This window comes from Dermochelys coriacea, chromosome 6 (assembly GCF_009764565.3).
Source record: "Dermochelys coriacea isolate rDerCor1 chromosome 6, rDerCor1.pri.v4, whole genome shotgun sequence".
NCBI classification, from domain to species: domain Eukaryota; kingdom Metazoa; phylum Chordata; order Testudines; family Dermochelyidae; genus Dermochelys; species Dermochelys coriacea.
Genome location: NC_050073.1, coordinates 4,585,403 through 4,600,056, shown reverse-complemented (window position 1 = coordinate 4,600,056; position 14,654 = coordinate 4,585,403). Strand labels below are relative to the sequence as shown.

General features: G+C 61.3%; 3 protein-coding genes across 9 annotated transcripts in view; 2 read left to right on the top strand and 1 right to left on the bottom strand.

Moving 5' to 3' along the window:
- Positions 1 to 14,654, top strand: part of LOC119856526 (zinc finger protein 572-like) — a 568,866-nt gene that overhangs the window by 264,442 nt on the left and 289,770 nt on the right. The window lies entirely within an intron of this gene.
- Positions 1,430 to 5,523, bottom strand: LOC119856556 (carbonic anhydrase 4-like). Its single transcript, XM_038404198.2, has 9 exons — positions 5,261 to 5,523; positions 4,967 to 5,073; positions 4,785 to 4,814; positions 4,105 to 4,269; positions 3,393 to 3,541; positions 2,774 to 2,863; positions 2,412 to 2,484; positions 1,962 to 2,125; positions 1,430 to 1,657 (listed from the first exon to the last, which is right to left on the bottom strand). The coding sequence occupies exons 2-9, from the start codon at positions 5,043 to 5,045 to the stop codon at positions 1,448 to 1,450; spliced, it is 960 nt and encodes a 319-aa protein (XP_038260126.1). The 5' UTR covers positions 5,046 to 5,073; positions 5,261 to 5,523; the 3' UTR covers positions 1,430 to 1,447.
- Positions 8,018 to 14,099, top strand: ARMC5 (armadillo repeat containing 5). Of its 2 annotated transcripts, XM_043517214.1 has the most exons (7): positions 8,018 to 8,362; positions 9,243 to 9,350; positions 9,827 to 10,664; positions 10,918 to 11,613; positions 11,686 to 12,359; positions 12,852 to 12,984; positions 13,204 to 14,099. In XM_043517214.1, the coding sequence occupies exons 1-7, from the start codon at positions 8,056 to 8,058 to the stop codon at positions 13,994 to 13,996; spliced, it is 3,549 nt and encodes a 1,182-aa protein (XP_043373149.1). In that variant the 5' UTR covers positions 8,018 to 8,055; the 3' UTR covers positions 13,997 to 14,099. The 2 variants fall into 2 exon arrangements, with proteins under 2 accessions (XP_043373149.1, XP_038259947.1); XM_038404019.2 differs by having other exon boundaries at positions 10,918 to 12,359.

Genomic DNA, 14,654 nt, shown 5'->3' with positions numbered 1-14,654 from the left:
CCCAGTCTTTATTCAGGCCTCATTTGATGGTGCCCAGTTTGCAAATTAATTCCAGTTCTGCAGTTTCATGTTGGAGTCTGTTTTTGAAGTTTTTTTGTTGAAGAATTGCCACTTTTAAGTCTGGCACAGGATGGCATATATCACATTGGTAGATGTGCGGGTGAACAAGCCCCTGATGGTGTGGCTGATGTGATTAGATCCTATGTTGGTGTCTCTTGAAAAGATATGTGGACAGAGTTGGCACCGGGGTTTGTTCCAGGGTTTGGTTCCTGAATTAGTGTTTTTGTTGTGTGGTGTGTAGTTGCTGGTGAGTATTTGCTTCAGATTGAGGAGGCTGTCTGTAAGCGAGGACTGGCCTGTGTCCCAAGGTCCGTGAGAGTGATGGGTCATCCTTCAGGATAGGTTGTAGATCCCTGATGATGCACTAGAGAGGTTTTAGTTGGGGGCTGTAGCTGACAGCTAGTGGCGTTCGTTACTTTCTTTGTTGGGCCTGTCTTGTAGTAGGTGACTTCTAGGTACCCTTCTGGCTCTGTCAATCTGTTTCTTCACTTCCCCAGGTGGGTATTGTAGTTTTAAGAATGCTTGATAGAGATACTGTAGGTGTTTGTCTCTGTCTGAGGGATTGGAGCAAATGCAGTTGTATCTTAGAGCTTGGCTATAGACAATGGATCGTGTGCATCATCAAGGATCTACAGCCTATCCTGAAGGACAATCCCTTACTCTCATAGACCTTGGGAGACAGGACAGTCACTGAGGCCAAACATCAACAAACTGACAGAACTGAAGCGTTGCCAGGTGTCTGGCAAACACTAAAAGCTCTCTGGCAGGCGAAGAATTGTATCAAGTTGGATCCTTAGCCAATAGACAAACCCTTTCCTTATCTACCACCTATCCCTGTTAGGTACATTCCCCGTGCTAAACTATTACTTCAACTACATAACATGGTCCTAAAGCAATGCATCAGTAACCTTTCTTATCAGGATGGGAGGCCCACATCACAAGGCCAGGAGGTAGGGAGTTAGAAACAGACAAAGAACAGAAACCGGGAGTCGAGACAGGCTGGAAACAAGGGGGAAGGTTTTCACAGGAATGCAGTATCTAAGGAGCACTCCTCCTGGTGCATGATGTGCTTGCTTTTAGACAATGGTGGGCCCCAAACCAAAATGGAATCACATATACTAACTTTTCCTTAACAGATATATTAGCTGAAGGTTGTGTTCCCGCCCAGTCTCCAAGAGGACTGTGATCAACGCGGTCTCCACGACTGTGGAGCAAAACCTATCACTATTTTATCAATGGGGAACTGAGACCCAAAGCGGAGATGGTGCTTGATGACGGTCACATAGGGAGTCTGTGGCTGAAGCAGGAATGGAACCCAGAAGTCCTGGCTCCCAGCACCCCCCCCCCCATGCCTATGCCCAGCCTCTAGGTGTCTGGGTCTGTCCCTCTATAGGTGCCAGGCAATTGCTGCGGTACTGATGAGCAGAGGGATCAAGGCTGCAGGCCGTGGGGTGGAAGAGGAGCTGTGGGCGACTCGGAGGGCTGCTGAGGCCTGCACTTGGTGATTCCCAAGGCTCTGCAGAGGCCGGTAGTTGTTCTGTAGCTGGGGCCCAGCATCTGAGTCTGTGGAGCTGAGGATGGAGGGGAACACCCCCACCTGGGGAGAGAGAGACAGATTAGTGGGGGAGGGTCAAATTGAGGGGGAAGGCAAACTTGGGGTGCCCTACTGAGTGGAGAGGAGGACACCCCATCAATGGAGAGAATTGAGAAGGTTCTGATGGGGATCACTTTGGAGCAGAGAGAGTGGGGGTCTGAACAGCAGAGAGGAGGTGAGCTGGAAAAAGAGCCCAGAAGTCCTGACTCCCAGCCCCCTCTGCTCTAACCCACTAGACCCCACACCCCTCCCAAAGCTGGGGAGAGAACCCAGGAGTCCTGACTCCCTCCCTTCCCCCCACACTCACCACACCAGGAGGCACCAGGATGGGGTCGGGGAAGACAGTCCAGACCACGACTTCGTCACAGTTGGGGGTGGTGAGGGAGCCCTGGTAGCGGTAATAGCGGGCTAGGTCCACCGAGCCCAGGAGCCCCCACAGGGAGAAGGAGCCGTCCAGGTCCGTTTTCTTCCCTGGAGGGGCAGAGGGAGAGTGAGGGCCCAGCTTGGCTCCTCCCAGAGCTGGGGATAGAACCCAGGAGTCCTAGCTCCAAGCCCCTATGCTCTAACCCACTAGATCCCATTCTCCTCCCAGCTTTAGGGACAGAACCCAGTAGCCCGGACTCCTAGCCCCAACCCCGCTCCTCTAATCCATTAGTCTCTCTCGCCCCCTGGTGGCACAGAGCTGTACTGTCCCCAGCCCCAATGCTAGGCCAGCCAAAATCCACCTCTCGCACACCCCAGTTCAGGGGATACTCACCCTTCAGAGCCACCTTCTTCAAGTGTTGGGTGAAGGAATCCCAGGAGTGGGAGGGGCGTGCGTGGGCTGTTGCCTGAGAGACAAGATCATATGAGTACAACAAATAGGGAAACTGAGGCGTGGGGAGGGCTGGGAGTCATAGAGTGATTCAGGGTAAGACTCCAGTCCCTGCTCGAAACATTAGATACCATTTCCCATGCTCAAATAAATTTGTTAGTCTCTAAGGTGCCACAAGTACTCCTTTTCATTTCCCATCCAGAGAACCCAGGAGTCTGCTGCCCAGCCCCCACTGGACCCCGCTGCCTGTCCAGAGCTGGGGATAGAACCCAGGAGTCTGGGCTTGTCGCCCCGCACTGCCTCACCTGGAGGAAGAAAGCCAGCACAGCGATTCCCTCGGGATCCTTGAGGGCGTCAGCCATGCTCAGGTTGTTCTTGGTATGAACAATGTGGAGCTAAAGGGGGAGAGAGAGAAAAATTGGAGAGTGCCCCCTATGGAGCCCTTGCGTGCTCCCTGCAGCACAGAGCCCCCTATGGAGCCCCTGCCTGCTCCCTGCAGCCCAGCGCCCCCTGCTGAGCCCCCCGCCCACCCCCTGCAGCCCAATGTCCCCTGCTGAGCTCCCCATCTGCTCCCTGCAGCCCAGCGCCCCCTGCTGAACCCTCCGTCCACCCCCTGCAGCCCAGCGCCCCCTGCTGAGCTCCCCACCTGCTCCCTGCAGCCCAGCACCCCCTGCTGAACCCCTTGCCTGATCCCTTCAGCACAGCGCCCCCTATTGAGCCCCCTGCCCTGCTGCCTGAAGCACAGTGCCCCCACCAAACCCCCAACTGCTCCCTGCAGCAGAACGCCCCCTCCTGAACCTCCTGCCTGCTCCTTGCAGCACGGCACCCCCTACTCTGCCTCCACAACCCACTCCAGACCGCACAGCACCCCCTAGCTCTGCACTGGGGCATTGGGGCCAGTGCTGCGCCCCCTGCCTCTCTCACCTCCATGGAGAATCCTTTGTAATTGATGAAATGCTCCGAGCCAGTCTGAGCTGCCCTCTGGCCCCAGTGCAGGTGGAAGGATTTGGCTGTGTAGATTGCTGGGAGCCCCTGGGCACTGAAACGGAGCCCATCCGCTAAATGCACGTCCACTGAAGGGAGTGGGGAGAGAGACCAATACAGGGAATGGGACCCAGGCATCCGGAGTGGCAGCGCTGGGCATTCACTCCGGGGCAGGGAACAGGGTGGGGAATGGGACCCAGCAGAGCTGTAACATGGGTGGGATGAGCAGGGCAGCCACCCAGATGTGCCCCACTGTTTGAAAACCATCGGCTCAGGAGCCGGTGGCTCAGAAGGTGGGGGGAGTGACCTGCCCGCGTGGGCCCCTGGGTCTCTGAGCTGTGGGAGCCAGGGTGCTGGCTGGCTGCCAGGCAGCCCTCCCTGTCCTGTGCCCCGAGCCAGGCCACCTCTGCACGGCCAGGTGCTCCCCAGGCAGGGTGGGTGGCACGGCTCCTCTCCTCTTCTGTGCTAAATGGAAGGCAAAATCTGGGGGTGGGAGACACAGGCCCCCTGCCTGCCCCCCCATGTATCGCCTCTGGGGGGCACAGATACGTTTGCTCACCACAGGTGCTAAAATGCCTAGTTCTGGCTCTGGGACCCAGGCATCTGGCCTGGCAGTGCAGGGTGCTCGGTTTAGGGGGCAGTCTGTACCTACCTGTTGTCCCCTTGTTTTCCATGGAGCTAAGCTTCCTGGCATCCCCATAGCCGGCGAGGGACACAACCCCCAGGTGAGGATTGTGGACAGTATCAGAGGTGACGATGTTGATCGGGGACTGCCTGGTGCCATTACAGTAACCGAGAGCCACCCATGTCTCTGGACCTGCCGAGAGGGGAGAAGCCAACAGGGAGGGGGAAGGGCCACAGAAGAAAATGGGGGAGGAGTCAGAATGTTAATCAGCTGGTGTCACCCACCCCAGAGGTGGCTGCATGATGCAAATTTTAGTCCAGGAGTCAGGATTCCTGGGTTCTGTCCCTGACTCTGGCAGGGGAGTGGGCTCTGGTGGGATAAAGTGGGGGAACTGAGAGTCAGAACTCCTGGGTTCTCTCTGCCACTCTGGCCAGGGAATGCTGTCTAGTGAGTTAGAGCAGGGGAGGCTCCTGGGTTTTACATATGGCTCTGGGAGGGGGCTGGAGTCTTGTGGTTTAGAGCAGGGAGGTGGGGCTGGGAATGAGGATTCCTGGGTTCTAGCCCGGGCTCTGGAACGCTGACCCTTCCCTTCTCTGTGCCTCAGTTTCCCCACTCACCCAAAATGGGAGAAAACAGTAACTAACTCCCACTCTGGTGAGGTCAGAGGCTGGGTGTTTGTGTCACAGGGGATGGATGGGTTCTCTTACCGCATTTTGGGTCTTTGTAGCACCAGGAACCTGCAGGACAGAGAGAGGTAGGGGAGGGGGTCAGAGCCGGGAGGTGGCCAATAAATAACCACATCCTGCTGCCCCCTCCCTCCCCTGGGCTTGGTACCAGCAGGTAGGGTCACTGTAGAGCAGGATCGGGGTGGGATGGGGAGCAGCGTTACCTGTTGTATTGGTACTGGTGTAGCCAGCTCCCAGCAGTGTCCCCAGAAGAATGAGGTGCTGGACCCAGGCGGGATTCATGTCTCCGATGTCACCTGCTGACAGCAACCTGGAGGAAGGATTGGAGAGACTGGATTCAACTCCCCTGCCCTGATCCCGCCAGTGCCCCACTCTGGGGCCAGATTGGAGCCTGTGCCTTGGAGGGGACGGGCCGCATGCCTCATTTCCCACTCCTGGAGCTGGTGCCCCTAGAAGAGACAGGCCCCTAGGGATGCTCAGCAGCAAGCAGCTCTCACCTGCTCTGTGCCTGGTGGGGGAAGATCACACTGCAGGGGTGAAGGACGACTTGCAGCTCCTTATATACATGGGTTCACCGCCTAGCCCAGCCTAGCCAGCCGGGGGTGGAATTACAGGGAAGGGATGAGTTACATCCACGGGGTGGGGCAGGGACAGAGCGAGGTTGGGACGGGAGGGAGAGAGAAAAACAGAGAGTGGGAAGGAAAGAGGGGGACGGTGAGAAAGAGGAGAAAGGGGCACCAGCCTCGGAGGCCGTGGACACCTGCTGTAGGGGGAGTGGTGGTCTCAGATGCCCATGTTGGCTCTCGCTCTTCTTGGAAGGGATGTGCAGGGGAGATGGTGCAAGAAGGAAGTGACACAGGGCTGCCTGGCGTGGAGCACAGCACGTCCTCCGCTGCTGGAAGGGTACCTCACACCCACCCTGGGGTGAGCGGATGTCCCTAAACCACTGCCCCTTATTGCCCTCCTAGAGCTGGGGATGTAACGCAGGAGTCCTCGTTCCCTGCTCCCCCCTGCTCTAACCCACTAGATCCCACTCCCCTCTCAGAGCTGAGGGCAGAACCCAGGTGTCCTGGCTGGTGTCCAGGTGTCCTGATTTTTGCCATCCTCAGTTATTGGCACTCAGAGGATAGAGAGCGTCCTCTATTGAGCCCCTCCCACTTCACTCCCTGCAGCACAGCACCCCTTAGTGCCGCTCTGGGGCATTGGGCCAGCCCTCTCTACTGAACTGCCAGGTACGTTCATAGCCCCCTGAGGGGGTTCGGCAGCTGGTGAGTGTACAAGGTGAAGATGCTGATGTCATCTCCTGTCACCCCATGATCCCCATCTGCTGAAACTCAAGCTGGGCGGATGGAGCAACCATGCTTCCTGGATTTACAGGTTCTCATTTCCAATTTGACAGTCTGGGACTCACTCACAACAGCGTCAGGCTGGTGTCTTTCATACACCCTGCTTGACAGGTGGGGAATACCCACAGGTCTCCAGGAGCTGGAAGACTTACTTGAGCCCCTCAGCTGGGGCTAGAACCCGGAGTCTTCACTCACAACCTCCCATCTCACCTACTAGACCCTACTCCCCTCCCAGAGCTGGGGGGAGAACCAGGTGTCCTGGTCCCAGGATGGGGTGCAAGAAGGGTCAAAGTTGGTTTTGATCCCCCACCCCTGCCCTGACTGGTTCTCTAGCCTGGAGATGTGGAGTCACTGGGACTCTCTGAAAACAGGACAGGAGGATGAGGCCAGGTAATTTTGGTGACATACCACAGCTCATACAAGGGTTTTAAATTCACAAGGTTGGCTGCTTCCCCACTGTGACCTGTACTGACCATGACAGTCATTAGTGGGGGGCAGGGTCTAGTGGGTTAGTGTAGTGAGTGGGATGGGGGAGGGCTGGGAGTCAGAACTCCTGGGTTCTCCTCAGAGTGGGGTCCAATGAGTTAAACCAGAGGGATCTGGACTCAGGACCAGTTTGGGGTTAGGGGGCTCAGATCACAAAGGCACGTGGGGACAGGGGACAGAGGACTCTCTCTTTGTCGGCAGCATCTACAAGTCTGACTGGGAATCAGTTTGGATAACTGGGCCAGCTTGTGGGAACTGGTCTGTGTTGTACCCAGAGGGAAGTGTCTTCCTCTCCTAGCTGGGAGCCTGTAAACAGGCAGCTGCTGACAGTGTAAACTCTGCTGTGCTTCACCCCAGCAACTGATCTCCCCACGGGCCTGGGGGTTGTGCAGGCAGAGGTCATGTTGTCCTTGCTTATAACCTCTGTCTCTCTCCAGGGGCCCAGCGCCCTTGAGGGGTTAGTGCCCTGCACAGCTACAGCGGGGAGAAGAGATGGTAGGGATGGAGTCTATTGTTTTGGAGGGGGCATGGGAGTCAGGACTCCTGGGTTCTATCCCAGTTCTGGCAGGGAAGTGGGGTCTATTGGACACCTGCAGGGGGTTAGGCCAGATGACTCTTGCAGTCCCTTCTAACCCTATGAATCTATGATCATACTCTGGGGCAGTGGGTTCCCATCTTCTCTGCAGTTCCTCCGAACTCCCTGATGCAATGTTAGGTGAACTGGTACCAACAGGAGCCTAGGGTGCAACTGTCCCTCGCCAACCTGTGCGCCCCCCACCCAGTGCATGTGGTGCTGATGCCTGGCTGGGCTTTCAGCCCTGCCTATGATAAGTTTGCGCCCCACTGCAGTCGGACATGTTCTCCTGGCGTTGCATGTGGGGAAAGTGAGGCACCAACAGGGGAAAGGAGTCAGTGAGTCAGCCAATGACAGAACCCAAGAGTCCTGGCTTCTGCGCCCCCTCGAACCCACTCCCCTGCCAGAGCCGGGGACAGGACCGAGGAGTGGGGGCTGGGGTGGGTGACAGCAGCTGTTTTGACCCCGCCCACTGGTTCTCTGTGGCTCCTCCCCCTCCGTGTAGACTCCTCCCCACTCGTCAGCGCCAGGTAGAGGGCAGACCCCAGGGTAGTGTAACAGCCCCCGCACCCACTCCCCCAGCGGAGGTGAGAACCGCAGCCCCCGGGAGGCATGGCTCCCCACCCGATCAGAGCCCCCCCCAGCGCTATGCCTTCTGGGAGCTGTAGTCCTTTCCCCGCCGCTCCAGTGGGGAGAACTACAACCCCCACAAGGCATCGCGCTCTCCCGCGCCGGCGCCGCGCCTCATGGGAAGTGTAGTTCCACCGGCCGCCTGTAGCGCGGACCCTGTAGGGGCCCGAACTACAACTCCCACAATGCACCGGGGCCGGACCCCTTTCAAGGACCCCCCTTCCCCCGCTGCTCTTGCCCTTGGGCCTGTCCCGCGATGGCCGCCGCAGCCGGGGGGAGCTGCCCCGCCGAGTCGCTGGGCTACTGCCTGGCCCAGCTGCGGGGCGGGGCCGAGCCCGGGCTGGGCCGGGCCCTGTTGGCCCTGCGGACCCGGCACATCAAGCAGCCCGGCGGGATCGAGCGGTTCCGGGCCCGCGGGGGGCTAGGGCCCCTGCTGGGGCTCCTGGCTGGGGCCCTTCGGCCCCGCCGCACCCTCGACCTGGCCCTCAGCATCCTGGGCAACTGTTGCACCGAGGGGGGGAGCCGGGCCCAGGTGCGGGAGCTGGGGGGGATCCCCTCGCTGGGTGAGTGACGCGGCGGGGAATCCCCGGCGCGAAATGGTACGGTCCGGGGCCACCTGCCAGGCCTGGGGGTGCAGCCTGGGTGTCCCCCCCCGAGCCAGGGTGGTACAGTCCAGGGTTACCCTAGTCCAGCCAGGCCTGGGGGTGGAGCCTGGGTACCCCCCCGGCCCCGAACCAGAGTGGCACAGTCTGGGGTTACCCTGCTCTGGGTCCCCCCCGAGCCAAAATGGTACTGTCTGTGATCCCCTTGAGATGTAGTGGTGTGGTCTGGGGTTACTCTGCAATGGCCAGGCCAAATTGGTACAGTCTTCGGTCTCCTTGCACCTGTTAGCCTGAAGGTGCAACTTAAATCCCACCGAGCTGAAATGGTACTGTCCAGGGCGCCCCGCAGCCAAAGTGGCATGTTTCTGGATTCTCACAGTCCAGGGTTACCCTGCACCCGCCCGTCCTGGGAGGTTGCATCTGTGCTCTCACATTGTTGAACTTGGGCTCCCGCATTGGTGCCGCAATAGTGCTATGCCTTGATTTCTCTCTTCTCTGAGTACGGTGTGGCTTGGCATTCCCCTGTGCATGCATGGTACAATTTGGGGTCCCCATTGGTGGTACAGGCCTGTGCCCCCTCCATCTTTCCTTGGGGTGGAACTACCTTGTGTCTCATGTCCACCCCAGTGGCGGCTACATCTCAGCATTGGACAAGGGATCCCTGTATAAACAGTCCCTGTGCCCCACCCCAGAGGTGGCTCCTTCTCAGCACTGGATGAGAAATCCCTGGATAAACAGCCCCTTTGACACCCCCCCCCCCGAGGTGGCTGCATCTCAGTTCTGTGTGAGGGATAATGCACTCACCATGGTTCACAGATGATTTCTCTCTCTTTTTCCCCAGTGATGATCCTGAAATCGCTTGGAGTCGAAAGTATCCACAACCGGACAGCACGGGCCCTGGGCAACCTGGCCATTGATGTAGAGAACCTGCAGGCTATCCATGATGCTGGTGAGTGGGATCATGCCCCCCCCTTGCCAACCTGAGAATGGAGGATGGGGGAAGGCTAGGAACTGGGATTCTTGCCCCATATTGGGGAGCCCCTCGGATCCTGCTAGCCGAAGTGTAGTACTGAAGCTCACCCCATACTGGGCATCCCCTGCTGACCTGGGCTGGGGTAATGGGAATTGTTCCATACAGTGAGCCCCTCTCAGCTTGCTTGCATGGGGGTAATAAGTGGGCTTACTCCCATACCGGGGAGCACCCTGCTGACCTGGGGGATAATGGGGTTCACTCCTATATTGGGGAGCCCACTCTCTGATCCCTTGTGGGGGTAATACTGGCGTTCACCCCATACGGGAGAGGAACCATGTTGGGGTTCACCTGCATACTGAGGAGTCCCCTGCTGACCTGGGAGGGGGTAACTGGGGTTCATTCTCTGGATTTGTGGCTCAGTAACCCCCCTTTCTCTCTCCGCCCCCTCCCAGGCGCGGTGCCACCCCTGGTTCAAGTCCTTGCCAGCTCCCAGGACAGCGAGTGCCTACAGAGCGTCATTCGGGCCCTGCGCAACCTGGGCGCCACCCCAGCGCACCGCCTGGCCCTGGCCCAGCAGGGGGCAGTGCGGGCCATCTCCGAGCACCTGGCTGCCAGCCCCGATGACCCTGCCCTGGCTGCTGCGGCTGCCCGGGCCCTGCTAGAGCTCACCAAGGGCTGCAGCCGGGACTGCGCCGAGCAGCTGAGCCTGGGGGGCGGGGTGGCACCCCTGGTGGCATTAGCCGGGCACAGCAAGCGGGCAGTGCGGGAGGCGGCCGTCTCAGCGCTCTCCAATCTCTGCCTGCAGGGGATGCTGCGGCCGGCCGTGGGCAACGCTGGAGGCGCGGCGGTGCTGGTGGGGGAGATCCAGCGCCGGCGCGGGGCGGGAGCCACCGGCGCCATCCTGCAGCCCCTGGTCAGGGCTCTGTGCCTGCTATGTCGGGAGGCCATGAACCGCAGCCGGGTGCGGGAGGCCGGCGGGCTGGAGCTGCTGCTGGCGCTGCTGCAGGATGGGCGCCAGCGAGGCTGCCACGCCCGTGTGGTCATGGCCTTCGTGGCCTTCTTCTACGACCAGGAGGCGCTGGAGGTTCTGCAGGCCGGCGGGCTGGTGGCCCTGCTGGTGGGGCGGCTGGTGGCCCAGGGCCAGTGGGCTGCGCACTGCGAGGAGGAGGAGAAGGAAGAGGAGGGAGAAAGCGAGGACGAGCGGGACGCTGCCTCGTTTGACTTCCCCCCCGAGGGGCGACGGGAGAGCGGGGCACCAGAAGGGGAGTCGCCCAGCTTCCAGAGACTCAGGTGAGCGTCTCTCCCGGTGTGCTTGGGGCTCGCTTCAAGGGTTCTCCTCCCCACTCCCTAGTGCTCCCCAGCGGCCCCCCTGGTTTCTCCACCCCCTGCTTGCTCCAGTGCTCCTGACTCACTAGCTCATCTCCCTTCCCTGTTCCTGCTCGCTTGCTCTGGGCTCCCTTGGGCTCCCTTGGTTCCCCCTTCCTCCCTGCACTCAGGGCTTCCTTGACCCCCGCCCCAGCTCACTCCTTCCCTCTTGCCACAGGTCCTGGCTGCTCTCTGAGGGTTACATTGCCAGTCCCGGCGACCTCTCCCCGCAGTGGTCCCCCGACGGCTCCCTCAGCCCCACTCTCGAGCTGCAGGACGACACACTGGGGCCTGGCCGGCTGCCTGTGGGGCTGGGCTCACCCACCTGCTTAGCTCCTCCGTCGCTGGAGCCAGCTGCCAGGGTGCAGTGCGTGGCACCCGGGGCAGAGCTGGACTCAATTGTGGCTGACGGAAGCCATGTGGCAGAGACGCCAGGTGCTGAGGCACCAGTCCTGGCACGTTTGGCTATAGCCGAAGCTGCCACACACCATCCAGCAGGGTTACTGCCAGCTGCAGCACTGGATTTAGCTGCCAGGCACCATACAGCATTGCCTAATCCAGCCAGGAAGGGTGAGCACAGCGCAGCCCCCATGGCGCTGCTGGCTACACCAAAGTCCACTGGGACCAAGAGAGATCATCCAGTGCAGATTGCCCCGGATGCTGCCGGCACCGCCTGGAACCTGCAGGCTCAGTTGCCACAGTCGGCGACTCCGAACGAGGAGCTCTCGCCAAACGTCGCTCAGACTGACTTGCAAAATCCAGCACAGTTCCCGGCTGCAGCAGCCACCGAAGAGTTGTGTCCAGGCACCCTGGTTTCAGCCGGGCCTGGCTGGCACGTCTTGGCATCATCAGACGAGCCAGGTCCAGCGCTGGCACTGCCAATACCCGCCGGGGCCAGCCAGTCCGATCGGGCACCAAGCCCTGTTCCCGAGCGTCTGCGTCTGGTGTCGCCAATTCCCGCCGGGGCCAGCCGGTCCGATCGGGCACCAAGCCCTGTTCCCGAGCGTCTGCGTCTGGTGTCACCAATTCCTGCCAGGGCCAGCCAGTCCGATCCGGCACCGAGCCCAATTCCCAAGGATATACGTCTGATTTCTCCGATTCCTACCGGGACTGAGCAGCGCTTCCTTGCCGATGACTTCCTGGAGCCCCAGCCCACTGCTTTTTCCTCGCGGCGCCGTGGCAAATCACGTCCCCATCCGGATATGGCCCCTTCCACGCCGGCTCTCTTCCATCCCCCAGGCGAGGCCCTGGCCCCGCAGTTCTTGCTGTGGGGTGGGGAGGAGGAGCTATCAGCCCCCGAGGCACCTGCCCTGCTGCTGCTGTCCCGGTTCTCCCAGGCTGAGGACCCCAGCCGCAGCCTGGTGACGGGCCCGGTGCTGCGGGGGCTGCTGACCTACGTCACCGGAGCTCCCGCCCCGTTACCCCGCTGCCTGAGGCTGCTGCATCGGCTCACGTGCAACCCCATCTGCCTGGAGGCCTTTGTGCGCTGCTACGCCCCTTCCCTGCTGCGGGCCTGGCTGGTGTTGGGCATTCCCCCAGAGGAGGCTGTCGCCGTGGGACATGAGACCCCCAGAAGTCCAGACAGCAGGCACCAGGCTGGCAGGAAGTTCAAGGGGTTGGGTGAGTCCTCTCCCCCGCTGAGCCCCAGTCCTGGGGCATGGGGATCCCCCCACTGTGCCCCAGGGGTAGGTGAACGCCCCAGTCCCGGGCTGTAGGGGTCACCCTGCTGCATTATGGGGCTCCCAGCATCCCAGTGTGAGAGCACTCTGTCCCCAAAGTACTTGAGTCCTCTCTCCGGTAGCCCCCCACTGAGGGAACTGGGGTTTGCTCTAGATTAATGGGGGTCTCCTGTTCCCCAGCTCAGGGTGAGCCTCCTGCTTCCACTGTCAGGTTCACAGTGCCCCTGCCTGACGGTAGGGGGAGCTGTGTGGCAGGGCGTGGGGCTGGGCAGGGAATGCTGGGGTGGGGGGGATTTGGAGGGATGCTGTGCCACAGGAGCTGTGGGGCTTTGGGGGCGGGGGGGCTGGTGCTGCAGGGGCAGGGTAGGGGGCTGGGAGATCTGTGCCATGGGGCGTTGGGGGAGGGGCTCTGACGTGCTGCCCCCCTCCCCAGGCGAGACCCTGCTGTGCAATCTATGCGTCCAGGCTGAATCGGCCTTCGGGGTGGGCGTCCTCACCCACATGCTGCTCTCGGGCGCTGAGGCCGAGCAAGTGTCCTGTGCCGTGGCCCTGCCCCTCATCTGCAGGTGAGTGGTGCCGGGGGGGGAGGGGGGCAGGGGGCTGGTCATTGAAGGGGTTGGGCCCAGCTGGTGGAAGGAGGCCGTTCCGGGGGAGAGGGTGGGAATGGAGGCTGCGGGGGAGGGGGTGGGGATGATCCAGGGAGATCCTGGGCCCATCTGGTGGGTGGAGGGGTGGGGGAGGCTGGGGTCCGATCCGGGGACTGATCCATTCCCCCCCCCCCACAGAAAGAAGTCCCTCTGCCGGAAGCTGCTCCTGGAGCATTCGGGCCTGCGCCTCCTGCTGGCTGCGTTGACAAGTGGTGCTGACCTGCCCTTCACCTTCTACGCTGTGGACTCTCTCTCCCTGCTGCTGGGGGCTGCCGCCCCCCTCCCCGCCCCTCCTGCCCCCAAGCGCTCCCGGCTGGCAGCCTCCCCGCCGTGCCCCTACGAGCGCCTGGTGAAGGCGGGCGTGGCGGACCTGCAGTTCCGGCTGGACTCGGGCGCCCTGGTGCTGGCCTCGCGCCCGGCTGCGTGCGCCGGCTCCGACGTCCTGCGGGCCATGCTGGCGGGCGGGTTTGTTGAGGCACGCCAGGCCCTGGTGCCCATCCATGGGGTGGCACCTGCCCCCTTCCTGGTGCTGACCCACTTCCTGCATGGCTGCCGGGGCGAGCCGTGCCCGGCCCTCGGGGGCTTATTCCCGCCCGGCGAGGGGGAGTTGGCGGAGCAGACGCTGGCGGTGGCCGAGCAGTTCCTGCTGCCCGAGCTGCAGGAGCTGGTGGAGGAGGCGTTGTGCCGGCAGCACCTGCGCCCTGGCGCCGGCCCGGACCAGCTGTACCGGCTTGCGGAGCGGCTGGGCCGGGGGCGGCTGCTGCACCGCTGTGCCCGCTACGTCCTGCTGGGGGCGTCGGAGGAGCCCACCGGCCGGGCGGCCGTGCTGGTGCGGATCCTCCGAGTCACCGGAGACCCCAAGGGACTGGCCCAGGAGCTGCTGGAGGTTGCCATGGAGACGCCATGGGGAATGGGCACTGATGGGACCTAGGCTAGGGGGCTGGCTGAGAGCACCGCCCATGCCCCTCTGGGTGGGGGGGCTGGGCTTAGGGCACTCTGTACCCCTCTGGGTGGGGGGCTTTTGGAACAGAGGAGTTTGGGGGTCAGAGAGCTGTAGGGAGGTTGAGGCTTAGGATAGTGGGGGAACTGAGGGGGAGAAATGGGGTAATGGCAAGGTAAGGAATGGGGATATGGGACCCATCCAGCGAGAGGTATCGGGGCAGTGGGGATGAGCCACTGACCCCCAGGAAAGTTTGGGATCCCTTTTCTGGAGTGAGTCATCTCCCCTCCCCTGGGCTATGGCACGGTGGGAGCCTGCCTGCAACCTTCCCTGAGGAAGGGATCGTGGCGTATTGGGGAGGGGTGTCCCTACTTTTGCAGCACAGGGCACCCCAATTCCCTACTTGAGGCCACAGCGAGTGGCTGAGGTGGGGGCCTTGACTGGAGGGGGGGGCTCAGCCCCTGATCTGCAGAGTACCTCTCGGTCGCTGGTGCAGGGCAGTGTGTGGGCTTTGTCTGCACAGAGATCTGCCCTCACCTTGTTTCCTATGTCCCAGGTAGGGCAGGCCTGGGGGGTGCTCAGCGGTACCCCCCCCATGCTGCAGGGAACATAGATGGGCAGCTGGGGCTGCTGCTTTCTGCTGGCGAGG